The sequence below is a fragment of the Ranitomeya variabilis genome, chromosome 1 (assembly GCF_051348905.1).
Source record: "Ranitomeya variabilis isolate aRanVar5 chromosome 1, aRanVar5.hap1, whole genome shotgun sequence".
Taxonomy (NCBI): Eukaryota; Metazoa; Chordata; class Amphibia; order Anura; family Dendrobatidae; genus Ranitomeya; species Ranitomeya variabilis.
The window spans coordinates 789690145-789709155 of NC_135232.1; the positions used below are offsets into that span (position 1 = coordinate 789690145).

Here is a 19011-nt window from a genome sequence, read left to right on the forward strand (position 1 = left end):
GGGCACAATTCTAAAAGCAATTTGGCCATCAGTACATAAAGTTTCTCAACTCTTGTATTGTAAAAGAAAATTGCCCCCCAAAAAATAAAATCAAGAGACCAGAAAATTGCGGTTTGTTGTTCTTAATTTATCCATTTATTTATTTAAAGCAGGACATAATTTCTATTAGCTATTCACAATTCGCATTCATGTATTTTTTAGTATTATATACACACACCATAATTATACAAAACAATAACTGCAAGTCCAGCTTGCCAATATCACCAATAAAAAAGTGTTCTGAAACATAAATTAAAATACAAACAAATAACCATGTAGTTAGAACATGGAGGAATCTTCTGAAAGAAATAAAAGACAGAAGGCTAGGTAGCAGATCATATTGGCTTGTCTGATATGGAAAACGATGTTACTCAGTAAATAAGAATAACTGACACTCTGTACTGAGTGGGGGTTCAGCACAAAGGCTCGCAATGATTATGTATCAAGGAAATGATGAGGAATCCAGCTCAACGAGGTAGTGAAAAAAGAAAAACCTTCCTTTATTCACTTCAAATCATATTCAGTGGAGGATAAAACATCAGCAACAATGTGAATAAAGGAAGGTTTTTTTTTCACTACCTCGTTGAGCTGGATTCCTCATCATTTCCTTGATTCTTCTACGCCCTGACACAGCGGTTCCGTGCTCAGAGTTCCACAGGATGCCGACTATGTTGAGCTCGACTTTGTTTCATAATGATTTGTATGCTTAATCTACATGAGGCATGTCTGACAATGATTGAAGAATTATAAATGCAGCTCTAGGAAAAATTCTGCAATACAAGCCCTTTTACATGATCAGTAAAAAGTCTGCAAAGTTTGAGCTTTTCAAGTACAACACAGCTCTGGGTAAAAGGCACACTCTTACACGCTCAATTACATAATTCATGGTATTTTAAAAAAAAAAAAAAAAAAAAAAAAAAAAAAAACTGCCCACAATACTGTCCTCTGATATATTTCAGGTGTTGACAAGTTTGAAAACATGAAGCATTTAAAAGACAGATTGAAGATATTGTTTGGTCCTGTTGTCCATGATATAAAACTTTGAATATAGCATCTCTTTGATCAATATCCTGAGCGAATGTCTGGTGGTCGCAGCTGGCGCTCTCCTTCAGCCAGAAAGATCTGCATTGCTTTATAAAGCATATGCACTCCAAGTCGCCGGCGTCGAGTTGGTGCCCAGCCTTGGGACTGTCCATAGTATACACCCTTCTTTTGATTCGTTAGCAATTTTAGTCCTTTAAGTAAACAAACAAGATATGAATAAGAACTACACATTTTTAGTCAAGCATTATTGGCCATGTAAAGAAATGTTAACAGAGGTTTAGATTTTTTTTTTTTTTTTTAAGTATTTAACATATTAGGTGGTTAAAAAGCAGGAAAAAATGAATCTTCATGAAGAGAAGTATACAGGAACCTTGTCAAGGAGTATTAGAGTCAAACTTTTTATAATGTTGAGTTGAGCAGTTAAAGACCAGTTTAAAAATTAACTTTCTGGTCCAAAATATATATTCCATTGCAGAAAAAAAAATCAACTAGAATCTTTATGTAAAGAAAATCACCAAGAGTGGGCTGATTTCTAACAGGTGCACCATTTCTCTGCACTATTCCACGACTAGCTCCACACCCCATGGGCTTCTGTGACATATGTACATCAGTGTGGCGCTAGGCTAGAAACAATGCACTTGCTGCAAATTCACACTTGCAGTCTCAACATAATGATTCAAAGTTAATCTCAGAGGTTGAAAATTGATCTGGCCACCATTGTTGCACAAGGGAAAGAAAAATTGTCAAATCACACAAAGTGGGGTACAGTTATCAAACTAAATGATCCAAAATTTTGATGCCATTTGCACCATACAACTGACTCTTATGACTTGCATTGACAATTCCATGATTTATTATGCCTTGTGCACATTTTCTTTACCTTGTCCAACAAGGAAACATGTATGACCTATATAACCGTGCACCTAAAATACTCTCAAATTTGTGCAAATTTTTTTTTGCCAGTACGTCAACTAATTAACAGAATAAACTTAGACTAGACAATCTACAGAGGTGAGAGATTTATCAAATAGCATGAACCACTATAAATCTGGAGCAATTTAAGATAGACTGTCTAAGTCATACACCTTCCAAACTTAGACTAATGTTAGATGTGCTCGTGACCTGAAGCCTCCTTCTAAGCTTTATCTATGTACAGTACCCGCCAGCACTAGTTGCTGGTCAAAGGTGTTCGAGAGCCCACACAAATCCTTTAAATGGCTTGATTTATAAACCATCTAGGAAGGATAGTGACTTTCATGGACTAGGAATCACTAATACAGATATACTGCTCAACATTGAAATTGCAACACCAAGAAGAAAAGTCATGAAGTTAGGAACATCATGGGATGAACAGACATGTTACAGGGAACCTGTCACCATGAAAATTCAGTCGAATCTGCAGGCACCATGTTATAACGCAGAAGTTGAATAGCAGAATGATACAAAGATTGTGGGAAAAGATTCATTATAACTTGTGATGTAATCATTTAAACCTCTGCTCTTTCTGGTATTTTGAGACCTATCAGTGACTGACAGCTATACAAAGAAAGCTGTTAGGACCGCACAAAACAAAATTCAAGATAAAGAATGGGGTCTCAATAACCAAAAACAAATAAACTCTAAAAGAGAACTTAATAATACATTAAAAAAACCTGAGAGACTCAAAAACACATACAACGAATTTTAACCCCTTCCTGACGTCGGACGGGATAGTACGTCCGACGTCAGGTCCCCTGCTTTGATGCAGGGCTCCGCGGTGAGCCCGCATCAAAGCCGGGACATGTCAGCTGTTTTGAACAGCTGACATGTGCCCGCAATAGCGGCGGGTAAAATCGCGATTCACCCGCCGCTATTAACTAGTTAAATGCCGCTGTCAAACGTAGACAGCGGCATTTAACTACCGCATCCGGCAGGGCGGCCAGAAATGACGTCATTGCCGACCCCCGTCACATGATCAGGGGTCGGCGATGCTTCAGTATTGTAACCATAGAGGTCCTTGAGACCTCTATGGTTACTGATCGCCGGTAGCTGTGAGCGCCACCCTGTGATCGGCGCTCACAGCACACCTGATTTTCTGCTGCATAGCAGCGATCTGATGATCGCTGTTATGTAGCAGAGGCGATCGTGCTGTGCCTGCTTCTAGCCTCCCATGGAGGCTATTGAAGCATGGCAAAAGTAAAAAAAAAAGTTAAAAAAAATGTGAAAAAAATAAAAAAAACATAAAAGTTTAAATCACCCCCCTTTCGCCCCAAACAAAATAAAATCAATAAAAAAAAAAAAAAATCAAACCTACACATATTTGGTATCGCCGCGTTCAGAATCGCCCGATCTATCAATAAAAAAAAAGCATTAACCTGATCGCTAAACGGCGTAATGAGAAAAAAATCCGAAACGCCAGAATTATGTTTTTTTGGTCGCCGTGACATTGCATTAAAATGCAATAATGGGCGATCAAAAGAACGTATCTGCACCAAAATAAGCACTCACCCGACCCCAGATCATGAAAAATGGAGACACTATCGGAAAATGGCGCAATTTTTATTTATTTTTTTAGCAAAGTTTGGAATTTTTTTTTCACCACTTAGGTAAAAAATAAACTAGTCATGTTAGGTGTCTATGAACTCGTAATGACCTGGAGAATCATACTGGCAGGTCAGTTTTAGCATTTAGTGAACCTAGCAAAAAAGCCAAGCAAAAAACAAGTGTGGGATTGCACTTTTTTTGCAATTTCACCGCACTTGAAATTTGTTTCCCGTTTTCTAGTACACGACATGGTAAAACCAATGATGTCGTTCAAAAGTATAACTCGTCCCGCAAAAAATAAGCCCTCACATGGCCAGATTGACGGAAAAATAAAAAAGTTATGGCTCTGGGAAGGAGGGGAGTGAAAAACGAATACGGAAAAACGGAAAATCCCACGGTCATGAAGGGGTTAAAAGTTTACTAGCTGTTTCCAGCCAGCTAACGCTCGGCATGCTCATTGCTATCTAATTAACGCTGCTAGTGATTAAACTAAAGTAAATAATGACAACATTCAATAGCGCTTACGCAGGTGGTAAATTAACTTAAAATGAACAACAAAAATAATAATTAAAAATCAGAATAATACTAATACATTTTATTCACAGTGTAAAATCAAAAGCAAACTGGATTCGTGTGGTAATGTATGGGGACAGAGCCTCGTGTGGTAATGTGTGAGGACGGAGCCTCGTGTGGTAATGTGTGGGTACGGAGCCTCGTGTGGTAATGTGGGGAGACGGAGCCTCATGTGGTAATGTGGGGAGACGGAGCCTCGTGTGGTAATGTGGGGGGACGGAGCCTCGTGTGGTAATGTGGGGGGACGGAGCCTCGTGTGGTAATGTCGGGGGGCGGGATTATGTGTGGTAATGTGGTGGGGGGCGGGATTGTGTGTGGTAATGTGGTGGTGGGCGGGATTGTGTGTGGTAATGTGGTGGGGGGCGGGATTGTGTGTAATAATGGGGTGGGGGGCGGGATTGTGTGGTGATGGGGGGCGGAGCTACTGTGCAGGGGCGGGATTAGCGAGTAATCACGATGCCTCATATATATATATAGATGTAGACCAATAGGAGTGTAGTCAATATACATCACTCGGGGTTACACCAATGTTATTCTATATCTAGGACTAAGTAGGGTAAGGGGAAGCTATCATTTGCCTTGTGTTCCCTGTAAAATACCTTCCCTGGCTGCAGGGGCCGACACCTCAATATTGCAGAGAAGGCGCCCCTGCACCACATCAATTTCCCAGTGTCCTGCTAAACACTCAGTCAATAGTTTAGTACAGCACAAAAAAATATGGGCATACAATGGGTTAAAAGACACAATTTTCACTTGAACTACATATAGAGAGCCCTGAAAAATAAAATCAGGGAGCATTAGTTAGCATAAACCTCAGGGACTGAATAAATAGTAATAGGGTAATTGTAGCCTTCTTTTGCCACCTATTAATATTTACTCAAATGTGGCCTAAATCTGCTACCATGGCCTGCAGCATCTCCAGATTCTCCAGATTTTTCTCCCATACATGAGACTTCATGGGTCGATCATTGAAAAGAGCTGCCAGCAGCTTCTCTTGATGATTTGCGTGACCAAGTGCATTCAACGTGACAGAACATTCCTCTCAGACAACCATAAATAACCTCAGTGATAGAATATTAGAGAGTGAAATTGCAAGTATTTGTGCACATGGCGCTCATTCTTGACACATCGAGGGGTTTGGAAAATTTTGTTTCCATTTTCCACCATTTGCACATCAAGAGCATCTCTAGTTTCAGAGTCAGACATACGTGGCTGTGATCGTACAGCTCGTGGCTGATACATGCTGCTCAAACCGTGGGCAGTACGCATCACCTGTCAGGCTCCCTTTAAGAACAAAGAGTCCCAGTGACAGAAGAAATGTGGTTTGTTCTCAAAGATATTTAGAACAACCGCCAGAGTTTCTTCAATAACTGTATGCAAGTGTACCTAGAAGAATTGAAGCTTTGATGCCATTTTGAAGGAAAAAGGGTGTCACACCAAATATTTGATTTAACCCCTTCACCCCCAAGGGTGGTTTGCACGTTAATGACCGGGCCAATTTTTACAATTCTGACCACTGTCCCTTTATGAGGTTATAACTCTGGAACGCTTCAACGGATCTTGGCGATTCTGACATTGTTTTCTCGTGACATATTGTACTTCATGATAGTGGTAAAATTTCTTCGATATAACTTGCGTTTATTTGTGAAAAAAACGAATATTTGGCGAAAATTTTGAAAATTTCGCAATTTTCCAACTTTGAATTTTTATGCCCTTAAATCACAGACATATGTCACGCAAAATACTTAATAAGTAACATTTCCCACATGTCTACTTTACGTCAGCACAATTTTGGAACCAAAATTTTTTTTTGTGACGGAGTTATAAGGGTTAAAAGTTGACCAGCAATTTCTCATTTTTACAACACCATTTTTTTTTAGGGACCACATCTCATTTGAAGTCATTTTGAGGGGTCTATATGATAGAAAATACCCAAGTGTGACACCATTCTAAAAACTGCACCCCTCAAGGTACTCAAAACCACTTTCAAGAAGTTTATTAACCCTTCAGGTGTTTCACAGGAATTTTTGGAATGTTTAAATAAAAATAAACATTTAACTTTTTTTCACACAAAATTTGTTTCAGCTCCAATTTGTTTTATTTTACCAAGGGTAACAGGAGAAAATAGACCCCAAAATTTGTTGAACAATTCATCCTGAGTACGCTGATACCCCATATGTGGGTGTAAACCATTGTTTGGGCGCAGGGCAGAGCTCGGAAGGAAAGGAGCGCCATTTGACTTTTCAATGCAAAATTGACTGGAATTGAGATGGGACGCCATGTTGCATTTGGAGAGCCCCTGATGTGCCTAAACATTGAAACCCCCCACAAGTGACACCATTTTGGAAAGTAGACCCCCTAATGATCTTATCTAGATGTGTGGTGAGCACTTTGACCCAACAAGTGCTTCACAGAAGTTTATAATGCAGAGCCGTAAAAATAAAAAATCATATTTTTTCACAAAAATGATCTTTTCGCCCCCAATTTTTTATTTTCCCAAGGGTAAGAGAAGAAATTGGACCCCAAAAATTGTTGTGCAATTTGTCCTGAGTACGCTGATACCCCATATGTGGGTGTAAACCATTGTTTGGGCGCAGGGCAGAGCTCGGAAGGGAAGGAGCGCCATTTGACTTTTCAATGCAAAATTGACTGGAATTGAGATGGGACGCCATGTTGCGTTTGGAGAGCCCCTGATGTGCCTAAACATTGAAACCCCCCACAAGTGACACCATTTTGGAAAGTAGACCCCTTAAGGAACTTATCTAGATGTGTGTTGAGCACTTTGACCCAACAAGTGCTTCACAGAAGTTTATAATGCAGAGCCGTAAAAATAAAAATCATATTTTTTCACAAAAATGATCTTTTCGCCCCCATTTTTTTATTTCCCCACGGGTAAGAGAAGAAATTAGACCACAAAAGTTGTTGTGCAATTTGTCCTGAGTACGACGATACCCCATATGTGGGGGTAAACCACTGTTTGGGCGCATAGCAGAGCTCGGAAGGGAAGGAGCGCTATTTTACTTTTCAATGCAAAATTGACTGGAATTAAGATGGGATGCCATGTTGCGTTTGGAGAGCCCCTGATGTACCTAAACATTAAAAAACCCCACAAGTGACACCATTTTGGAAAGTAGACCCCCTAAGGAACTTATCTAGATGTGTTTTGATAGCTTTGAACCCCCAAGTGTTTCATTACAGTTTATAACGCAGAGCCATGAAAATAAAAATTATTTTTTTTTTTTCACAAAAATGATTTTTAGCCCCCAGTTTTGTATTTTCACAAGGGTATCAGGATAAATTGGACCCCAAACTTTGTTGTCCAATTTGTCCTGAGTACGCTGATACCCCATATGTGGGGGGGAACCACTGTTTGGGTGCATGACAGAGCTCGGAAGGGAAGGAGTGTCATTTGGAATGCAGACTAAAATGGATTGATCTGCAGGCGTCACGTTGAATTTGCAGAGCCCCTGATGTACCCAAACAGTACAAACCCCCCACAAGTGACCCCATATTGGAAACTAGACCCCCCAAGGAACTTATCTAGATGTGTTGTGAGAACTTTGAACCCCCAAGTGTTTCACTACAGTTTACAACGCAGAGCCGTGAAAATAAAAAATCCTTTTTTTCCCACAAAACTTATTTTTTGGCCCCCAGTTTTGTATTTTCCCAAGGGTAGCAGGAGAAATTGGACCCCAAAAGATGATGTCCAATTTGTCCTGAGTACGCTGATACCCAATATGTTGGGGTAAACCCCTGTTTGGGCACACGGGAGAGCTCTGAAGGGAAGGAGCACTGTTTTCCTTTTTCAACGCAGAATTGGCTGGAATTCAGATCGGATGCCATGTCCCGTTTGGAGAGCCCCTGATGTGCCTAAACAGTGGAAACCCCCCAATTATAACTGAAACCCTAATCCAAACACATCCCTAACCCTAATCTCAATGGTAACCCTAACCACTCCTCTAACCCAGACACACCCAACCCTATTCCCAACCGTAAATGTAATCCAAACCCTAACCCTATCTTTAGCCCCAACTCTAACTGTAGCTCCAACCCTAACCCTAGCCCTAACCCTAGCAATAACCCTAGTCCTATCACTAGCCCTAACACTAGCCGTAACACTAGCCCTAACCCTAGCCCTAACCCTAGCCCTAACCCTATCCCCAACCCTAGCCCTAACCCTAGCCCTAACCCTAGCCCTAACCCTATCCCCAACCCTAACCCCAACCCTAGCCCTAACCCTAGTCCTAACCCTTGCCCTAACCCTAGCCCTAACTCTAGTCCTAACTCTAGCCCTAACCCTAGCCCCAACCCTAGCCCTAACCCTTGCCCTAACCCTAGTCCTAACTCTAGCCCTAACCCTAGCCCCAACCCTAGCCCTAACCCTAGCCCTAACCCTAACCCTAGCCCTAACCCTAGCCCTAACTCTAGTCCTAACTCTAGCCCTAACCCTAATGGGAAAATGGAAATAAATACATTTTTTAAATTTTTTTATTTTTCCCTAACTAAGCGGGTGATGAAGGGGGGTTTGATTTACTTTTATAGCGGGTTATTTAGCGGATTTTTATGATTGGCAGCCGTCACACACTGAAAGACGCTTTTCATTGCAAAAAATATTTTTTGCGTTACCACATTTTGAGAGCTGTAATTTTTCCATATTTGAGTCCACAGAGTCATGTGAGATCTTGTTTTTTGCGGGACGCGTTGACGTTTTTATTGGTAACATTTTCGGACACGTGACATTTTTTGATCGCTTTTTATTCCGATTTTTGTGAGGCAGAGTGATCAAAAACCAGCTATTCATGAATTTCTTTTGGGGGAGGCGTTTATACCGTTCCGTGTTTGGTAAAATTGATAAAGCAGTTTTATTCGTCGGGTCAGTACGATTACAGCGATATCTCATTTATATCATTTTTTTATGTTTTGGCGCTTTTATACGATAAAAACTATTTTATAGAAAAAAATAATTATTTTGGTATCGCTTTATTCTCAGGACTATAACTTTTTTATTTTTTTGCTGATGATGCTATATGGCGGCTCGTTTTTTGCGGGACAAGATGACGTTTTCAGCGGTACCATGGTTATTTATATCCGTCTTTTTGATCGCGTGTTATTCCACTTTTTGTTCGGCGGTATGGTAATAAAGCGTTGTTTTTTGCCTCGTTTTTTTTTTTTTTTTCTTACGGTGTTTACTGAAGGGGTTAACTAGTGGGCCAGTTTTATAGGTCGGGTCGTTACGGACGCGGCGATACTAAATATGTGTACTTTTATTGTTTTTTTTATTTTATTTAGCTAAAGAAATGTATTTATGGGAATAATTTTTTTTTTTTTTTCTTTATTTAGGATATTTTTTTTATTTTTTTTTTATACACATGTGGGGAATTTTTTTTTTTACTTTTTTACTTTGTCCCAGGGGGGGACATCACAGATCATTGATCTGGCAGTGTGCACAGCACTCTGCCAGATCTGCGATCTGCTGTGCAGGGCTGCAGGCTTACCAAGCGTCTGCTCTGAGCAGGCACTCGGTAAGCCACCTCCCTCCCTGCAGGACCCGGATGCCGCGGCCATCTTGGATCCGGGACCTGCGGCGAGGAGGGAGGTAGGAGACCCTCAGAGCAACGCGATCACATCGCGTTGCTCCGGGGGTCTCAGGGAAGCCCGCAGGGAGCCCCCTCCCTGCGCGATGCTTCCCTATACCGCCGGTACACCGCGATCATGTTTGATCGCGGTGTGCCGGGGGTTAATGTGCCGGGGGCGGTCCGTGACCGCTCCTGGCACATAGTGCCGGATGTCAGCTGCGATAGTCAGCTGACACCCGGCCGCGATCGGCCGCGCTCCCCCCGTGAGCGCGGCCGATCGGCTATGACGTACTATCCCGTCGAGGGTCAGATAGGCCCAGGTCACCTCGACGGGATAGTACGTCCAAGGTCACAGAGGGGTTAAATATTCGTTAGTTCATTTATTTTTCTTTTTATGAATTAAGGTTTTTGCCACCTAATTTGAGAGTAGCATAATATAGTGGTAGAAACCCCAATATTCCAGCATTATATTACCTTATTGGCCAGATTGCTGTAGATTTGATAAAACAGTGATTTTAATAAGCAGGGAATCATTGGAGGACTAGGAAATCTGTCGCCAGCTAGTCCTCCATATTCAAGGTCTCTGTATAACCCCGCCCCATTTGTGATTGGCAGCTTTCTGTATATACAATACTGATCAGTGTTAAACATGTGGGAAAAAATTCTCCGAATTAAAAAAACACTTAACAAAACTGATGTTAATAGTTTTTATCAATTAACAAAATGCAACATGAATGAATAAAATATAAAATCAAAGTCAATATTAAAGGTGTCCACCCTTTGCCTTCAAAGTGTCATAAATGTTTCTAGGTACACTTGTACACAGTTTCTGGATGAAATCAACAGGGAAGTTGTTCCAAACATCCAGTAGAACTATCCAAAGATCTTCTGTAGATGTAAGCTTAAGGAAATCCTTCCGTTTTTTTTCACGTCATCACAGACTGATTCAATGATGTTGAGATAAGGGCCCTGTGAGGGCCTTCTCACTTCCAGTATTCCTTGTACTTTATGCTGCAGACAGTTATTAAGACATTGCATGTTTTGGGTCGCTGTCCTGCTGCAGAATAAATTGAAAGCCTTGAAAGTATTGCATAACGGATAAATGATGTGCCTATATTTCTCAGCATTAACCCCTTCACAACGTGACATATAGGTACATCATATGTCGTGTCTCCCCCTTTTGTTGCTGGCTTCGGCACAGAGCCCGCATCTTTTCCAGCCCCTAACAGCCATGAGTGGAATCGCGATCCATCTACGGCTGTTAGCATGTTAAATGCCGCTGTCAATATAGGACAGTGGCACTGAACATGCTCGCGCTGGAAGCACGTTACTAACCCTGCTCATCAGCGTCGTCACATGATCATTGAACGCAGATGCACTGGGATGACAAATGGTCATTGTCAAGGGAGCTTAGTCTCCAGAAACGCGTTGAGATTCTTACCCATATGGTTCGTGCTGAAGTCTGTATCCTCCATGTTTAAAGTTAGTGAATAAAGAAAACTCTTTTTTACGGATTCGGTGAAGCTGGACATTCTCTTCTTTTTTGGACTTTATACGCCTGAACACAGCGGGTCCGTGCTCCCGAGTTTGGTTTATGCATCACGGGTGAACTGGTTTATTTTCCTTCTTTCTAGAGATTTGTCTATACAGACAATGAAATAACCATATGAGACTAATTTGTATAGGATAATCTCCCTTTTTTTCCGCAGCAGAAAACCACCCCTTTAGCGCAAATATACTAAAATATATACTGGGTCTTAGAAAAAGAATTATTTTTTTTATTTGGATTTTATTTTGACCACTTTAAAAAAAAAAAAAAAAAAAACTAGACGTGTTTGGTGTCTATGAACTCGTGATGACCTAGAGAATCATAATGGCAGGTCAGTTTTAGCATTTGGTGAACATAGTTAAAAAAAAAAGGTCCAAATAACAATTGTGGAATTGCACTTTTTTTGCAATTTCACCAAACTTGGAAATTGTTCCCGTTTTTGAGTACACAATAAGGTAAAACCAATGGTGTCATTCAAAAGTACAACTTGTCTCACAAAAAAGAAGCCCTCACATGGCCATATTGGCGGAAAAATAAAAGTTATGGCTCTGGGAAAAAGGGGAGCGAAAAACAAACGCAAAAACGAAAAAGGGCTCCGTCATGAAGGGGTTAAAAAACATTGGCTTTTTTTCACCCTATAAATAAAAAGAACCTATACATTTTTGGTATCTGCGGACTCCTCACGACCTAAAGAATCATAATGGCAGGTCAGCTTTAGCATTTAAAGGGAACCTGTCACCCCCCCAGGCGTTTTTAACTAAAAGAGCCACCTTGTGCAGCAGTAATGCTGCATTCTGACAAGGTGGCTCTTTTAGTTCTGGGTGCTGTAACTGCCGAAATAATCAGTTTTGTAGTTTGTCCTAAATACCTTTTCTTCAGTCAAGGAGGCAGGCTTTCCCCCCTGCTGCAGACGCCACACAGCCTTCACTCAAATCTTCTTGGCGCCGGGCGCCACCTCCTCACCGCTGTTTTGACATGAGCCGGCGCCTGCGCTTTTTTCTCCTGCCTTGGGCAGGCGCAGGGAGCACTGCCCATCTGTCCTCATATGCAGTCTAGCTGACTGTGCCTGTGCGGCCGCCCTGTCTGTGATTCCCAGCCCCGCAATGTGAATAAATCAGAAGACACTGTGGGGCTGGGATTCACAGGCAGGGCGGCCGCACAGGCGCAGTCAGCTAGACTGCATATGAGAACGGGCAGCGCTCACTGCGCCTGCCCAAGGCAGGAGAAAAGAGCGCAGGCGCCGGCTCATTTCAAAATAGCGCCGAGGAGGCGGCGCCAAGAAGACTTGGGTGACGGCTGTGTGGCGTCTGCAGCAGGGGGGAAAGGCCTGCCTCCAGGACTGAAGAAAGGGTATTTAGGTCAAATTAGAAAACTGATTATTTCTGCAGTTACAGTACCCAGAACTAAAAGAGCCACCTTGTCAGAAAGCAGCATTACTGCTGCACAAGGTGGCTCTTTTAGTTAAAAACGCCTGGGGGTTGGGGGTGACAGGTTCCCTTTAATGACCATGGTAAAAAAAAAATATAGTTGAAATTGAGCTTTTTTTTGCAATTTCACCACACTAGGATTTTTTTTTCTCATTTTCCAGTACACTGAATGGTTAAAATCAATGGTGTCGTTCAAAAGTACAACTCATCCCACAAAAAAACCAAGCCCTCAAGGCCATATTGACGGATTTTTTTTTTAAGTTACAGCCCTGGGAAGAAAAGGAGCAAAAACAAAAACATGGCCCTGTGTTGAAGGAGTTGTCCGGCCTTAGGCTACAAGTCTGCAGTCACTTTACATACGACTATGTGCCGACTAGAAGAAAGCACCTCGCCTACTTGGAATGCGTCTGAACTATGCAAATCTCATACTTGAGGTCACATGACTGACCGCTCGCAGCGAATCCTCACAATGCATACAATGTGAGGATTCACAAGTCTGAAGTCACAGAGCAACTGCAAACTTATACCCCAAGGCCAGAAAGACGCCTTTTTAAGGGCACCAAGAAATGGACAACATTGAGTACCAGGAGATGTGCAGGAGATGAATGGCTCCTCATGCTTGCTTCCCTGAAGATGTCCAGCGGTGTCATCAGCTCTGAACAAGCAGCAACCAGTGTTCCCCTGCAATACTCCCCTACTGTTCTGAGAAGTCTGGCCAAAAGTGGTCTTCATGGGTGAATTGTGGCCAAAAATCACAAAGATCTGTGGTTAGTTTTCAAAAATGTCTGGAATAACCTCCCTGCCAATATTTTTCAAAAACGCTGTGAAAGTGCACCTAACAGAATTCATGCTTTGATGCGTCTTTGAAGGCAAAGTGCGGTCAATATTGCTTTGATGTAGATTTATGTTTTGTTTCTTCACTTTACATGTAGTTACTTGATAAAAATACAGTACGTTGCAGCATTTTTCCCCACTTCCATCTAAAACTTATGCACAGTACTCTATATAAAAAGTCTTTATAGCTTGGGCGACTGCTTGTACGAATAAATCAATAAAAGTTACCAATGGCATCCACGATGCAAGCTTCTCTTGTGTACGCCTCTACTGGGATGGTGTTTTGGAAACAGTGCAGAGACAGCACACCTTGACCGCTTTTCCAGATGTCCATAATGTGTTTTACTTTAGAACAAGGCTGAAAACCAGAAAAGATAAAAAAACAAATATCAACTATTTTTGCTCTCTTGGTAATTCCCTATATTAAAAATCCTTAACTGGCATGTGTAATCGTAATATTATGAGTACACAGGCGAATAGGTTTAGTTAGGTGCTGCAAACAAAATTGATGCTATTGAAATGTGCCATGTAATAGCCTAATTAGCAGTATTTAGTTTACATGAACAAAAATCCATTTATCATTTATTCTTAAGCAAAAATCAAACAAAACAAAAGTCAAATCAACATTAATTCAAATATAATCATGTCATCACATTCTGGAACATCAACATAACTCTCCAAACCTTGAATTCCATCATGAATTTCTCGAGATCCCATTTCCATGTACAACAATCTACTCTTTATATATGCTGACAAAGAATGATGGGGTTAGAACGGTCACTAATTAATCATACTGTTCATATGTTATGGGCAGCCCATCTCCTGTTTACACAGGCGATGTGCTAATGAGAACAATGTCCTGGATTTAATAAGACTGGATTTGTGCAGGCCAGTCTTAATGAATGGAGTCTCTGAAATAAGATGCATTCATTAAAAGGAGGACACCACTTAATAAATTAGGAATGTGACAAGTGCCATGCGCCTCTGGTAGAAATGTACATATACTGTAGGGATTCATACGCTGTAGCTGTCTTTACCCAGGACACTCAAACTTTACACTGAAATCACATATGCTCCTCGTGACTTCATGCCGGCATCCATAAACACTAATCCTAGGGACTCACACTCAGCAGTAAATAGCGCTCACACAGGCAACGTGGTCTGGTCCACACTTTTGCAGTTTCATTGCTTTCATAAAGCTCCAAGGGATTCAAAACAAAAGCAGCCTCTTCTGGGCACAAAAGGTATAACAGCAAAATAAACAGTTCATGCACCAGAAGGTAAAGACTACCAGAGCAGGCTCACCTTTTCAGAATCCAGTCCTTTGCTCACTGCAGACTAAACAATGCCAGAGTCTCTCCCAGACAGCAGTTCAGGTTCCACACCAAGCTCCGTGTGCTTCACATTCGCTGGTTACACCAGCAGCTCCAGCACCCCTCAGGCTAAGGTAAACTATCCAGCATTAAACAGTCTCGTTTTACACTAACGCCAGGCTACTCAGCTACCCAGGTGACAAGTGAGTACCCAGCCTGGCCCTCTAGACATAATTTGGGGCATCTGGCTAGCTCAGACCTGCAGTGATAGGTATTAATCCAGTTCTACCTGGTTTTCCAACACACACACAAGCTTGTCTCCTCTTCAACTCTAGACTCCTGCAGTTAAAGGGACTGTCTCACAGAGGGACTGTTCAAACTAAGTACTACCGCTCAGTGATTCACGGTGGGGCCAATCATTTAAATATACCCACTTGTTTATCATCTATCTCCACTCCCCTCACCCTTCTTTGATTGGCCGCTCTGGCTTCTTAAAGGGAACCTGTCACCCTCAAAATCGAAGGTGAGCTAAGCCCACCGGCATCAGGGGCTTATCTACAGCATTCTGGAATGCTGTAGATACAGTGGGGCAAAAAAGTATTTAGTCAGTCAGCAATAGTGCAAGTTCCACCACTTAAAAAGATGAGAGGCGTCTGTAATTTACATCATAGGTAGACCTCAACTATGGGAGACAAACTGAGAAAAAAAAATCCAGAAAATCACATTGTCTGTTTTTTTATCATTTTATTTGCATTTTATGGTGGAAAATAAGTATTTGGTCAGAAACAATCAAGATTTCTGGCTCTCACAGACCTGTAACTTCTTCTTTAAGAGTCTCCTCTTTCCTCCACTCATTACCTGTAGTAATGGCACCTGTTTAAACTTGTTATCAGTATAAAAAGACACCTGTGCACACCCTCAAACAGTCTGACTCCAAACTCCACTATGGTGAAGACCAAAGAGCTGTCAAAGGACACCAGAAACAAAATTGTAGCCCTGCACCAGGCTGGGAAGACTGAATATGCAATAGCCAACCAGCTTGGAGTGAAGAAATCAACAGTGGGAGCAATAATTAGAAAATGGAAGACATACAAGACCACTGATAATCTCCCTCGATCTGGGGCTCCACGCAAAATCCCACCCCGTGGGGTCAGAATGATCACAAGAACGGTGAGCAAAAATCCCAGAACCACGCGGGGGGACCTAGTGAATGAACTGCAGAGAGCTGGGACCAATGTAACAAGGCCTACCATAAGTAACACACTACGCCACCATGGACTCAGATCCTGCAGTGCCAGACGTGTCCCACTGCTTAAGCCAGTACATGTTTGGGCCCGTCTGAAGTTTGCTAGAGAGCATTTGGATGATCCAGAGGAGTTTTGGGAGAATGTCCTATGGTCTGATGAAACCAAACTGGAACTGTTTGGTAGAAACACAACTTGTCGTGTTTGGAGGAAAAAGAATACTGAGTTGCATCCATCAAACACCATACCTACTGTAAAGCATGGTGGTGGAAACATCATGCTTTGGGGCTGTTTCTCTGCAAAGGGGCCAGGACGACTGATCCGGGTACATGAAAGAATGAATGGGGCCATGTATCGTGAGATTTTGAGTGCAAACCTCCTTCCATCAGCAAGGGCATTGAAGATGAAACGTGGCTGGGTCTTTCAACATGACAATGATCCAAAGCACACCGCCAGGGCAACGAAGGAGTGGCTTCGTAAGAAGCATTTCAAGGTCCTGGAGTGGCCTAGCCAGTCTCCAGATCTCAACCCTATAGAAAACCTTTGGAGGGAGTTGAAAGTCCGTGTTGCCAAGCGAATAGCCAAAAACATCACTGCTCTAGAGGAGATTTGCATGGAGGAATGGGCCAACATACCAACAACAGTGTGTGGCAACCTTGTGAAGACTTACAGAAAACGTTTGACCTCTGTCATTGCCAACAAAGGATAGATTACAAAGTATTGAGATGAAATTTTGTTTCTGACCAAATACTTATTTTCCACCATAAAATGCAAATAAAATGATAAAAAAACAGACAATGTGATTTTCTGGATTTTTTTTTCTCAGTTTGTCTCCCATAGTTGAGGTCTACCTATGATGTAAATTACAGACGCCTCTCATCTTTTTAAGTGGTGGAACTTGCACTATTGCTGACTGACTAAATACTTTTTTGCCCCACTGTAAGCCCCCGATGTATCCTGAAAGATGAGAAAAAGAGGTTAGATTATACTCACCCAGGGGCGTTCCCGCAGCGGTCCGGGTCCGATGGGTGTCACGGTCCGGGGCATCCCATCTTCTTACGATGACGTCCTCTTCTTATCTTCACGCTGCGGCTCCAGTGCAGGCATACTTTGTCTGCCCTGTTGAGGGAAGAGCAAAGTACTGTAGTGCGCAGGCGCCAGGAAAGGTCAGAGAGGCCCGGCGCTTGAACACTGCAGTGCTTTGCCTCAACAGGGCAGACAAAGTATGCCTGCGCCAGAGCGTGAAGACAAGAAGAGGAAGTCATCGTAAGAAGATGGGAGGCCCCGGACCGCGACGCCCATCGGACCAGAATCGCAGCGGGACCGCCCCTGGGTGAGTATAATCTAACCTCTTTTTCTCATCTTTCAGGATCCATCGGGGGCTTATCTACAGCATTACAGAATACTGTAGATATGCCCCTGATGCCGGTGGGCTTAGCTCACCTTCGATTTTGGGGGTGACAAGATCCCTTTAAAGCCAGAGAAGGGAGGAGATATATGGAACCCAAACATATGGGAAGGTGTATTTAAGTGTGTGTTCCCGCAGTGAAGCGCCGAGCGCCTTTATTTGGTCTAACAATCATCCTTTGCTGACATAGTCCCTTTAATGCTTTAATGAGACATTTGGTGACATCATGGTTGAATGACTGAAGTCACCAAAGGGTCTTAAGCAGCCTTAATCTCAGAATAGAAATGCGGGCCGTTAAGAAACTGGGGGCCCAAGGTGATTGTCCAGTTTGACTTCCCCTAATGATGGCCCTGACTGTAGCTGGGGCATATTTTTGCAGTAGGGCTTCTATTTCAAGCATAGTCTAAAAAGCCTATAGAATCTTGCTGGGGCTTCTTTTCAAGTAAACACGTCCGAAACAGGACTTTTCCCTGGATAACTGATTCCCCTCCAACTCCCGAACCAGTTGCTCCCTCCTTCCTCTTGCCAGGGACTTTTGCAGTGACTCATACAGGGAAAACAGAGTTCCTGTTTCTACATAGAGCTTAGAAGGTTTCAACTACGTTTTAATCACGTCATGTCATAGGCCTAATAGAAAACAGAACAATTTACTGGGTAGAAGGGCAAAATGAGCAACTATGTACAGTGCTGTATACAGTAATATTACAACTGCAATATATTAAGAGGATATAAACTTTGTATGAGCACTTTAATGCTGAGTGACAAGCATTACAGATGCTCAAATCTGAGTATGGGGACAAGTGAAAACCCCTGACAAAATATGTTGGGATAGATAAGAATCTGGCATATCTAAGGGTACCGTCTCACAGTGGCACTTTTGTCGCTACGACGGTACGATCCGTGACGTTCCAGCGATATCCATACGATATCGCTGAGTCTGACACGCAGCAGCGATCAGGGACCCCGCTGAGAATCGTACGTCGTAGCAGATCGTTTGGAACTTTCTTTCGTTGCTGGATCTCCCGCTGTCATCGCTGGATCGGTGTGTGTGACAGCGATCCAGCGATGCGTTCGCTTGTAACCAGGGTAAACATCGGGTTACTAAGCGCAGGGCCGCGCTTAGTAACCCGATGTTTACCCTGGTTACCATCGTAAATGTAAAAAAAAACCAAACAGTACATACTCACATTCCGGTGACCGTCAGGTCCCTTGCCGTCTGCTTCCCGCACTGACTGACTGCCGGCCGGAAAGTGAAAGCACAGCACAGCCCTGCGCTTAGTAACCCGATGTTTACCCTGGTTACCCTGGGACCTCGGCATCGTTGGTCGCTGGAGAGCTGTCTGTGTGACAGCTCCCCAGCGACCACACAACGACTTACCAACGATCACGGCCAGGTCGTATCGCTGGTCGTGATCGTTGGTAAATCGTATAGTGTAACGGTACCTTAACTTCGGACTGTCAATCCTTTTGATCTCAGTAAC

At 42.6% G+C, this 19011-nt stretch overlaps 1 protein-coding gene across 2 annotated transcripts in view; it reads right to left on the minus strand.

The window, feature by feature from the left end:
- Positions 1–600: 600 nt before the first annotated feature.
- ANKLE1 (ankyrin repeat and LEM domain containing 1) overlaps positions 601–19011 on the minus strand; it is a 61843-nt gene continuing 43432 nt past the window's right edge. Inside the window, exons 8-10 of one of the 2 annotated variants that reach the window (XR_013217835.1) lie at positions 13794–13923; positions 11197–11397; positions 1142–1274 (exon numbers count right to left, since the gene is read on the minus strand). Coding sequence is in view for 1 of the 2 variants with exons in the window: in XM_077273020.1 (XP_077129135.1) it covers positions 1102–1274; positions 13794–13923 (303 nt within the window). In the remaining variant the exon portion in view is untranslated. Of the gene's footprint in view, positions 1275–11196; positions 11398–13793; positions 13924–19011 lie in introns of both variants that reach the window. The other variant, XM_077273020.1, reaches the window with a different exon arrangement.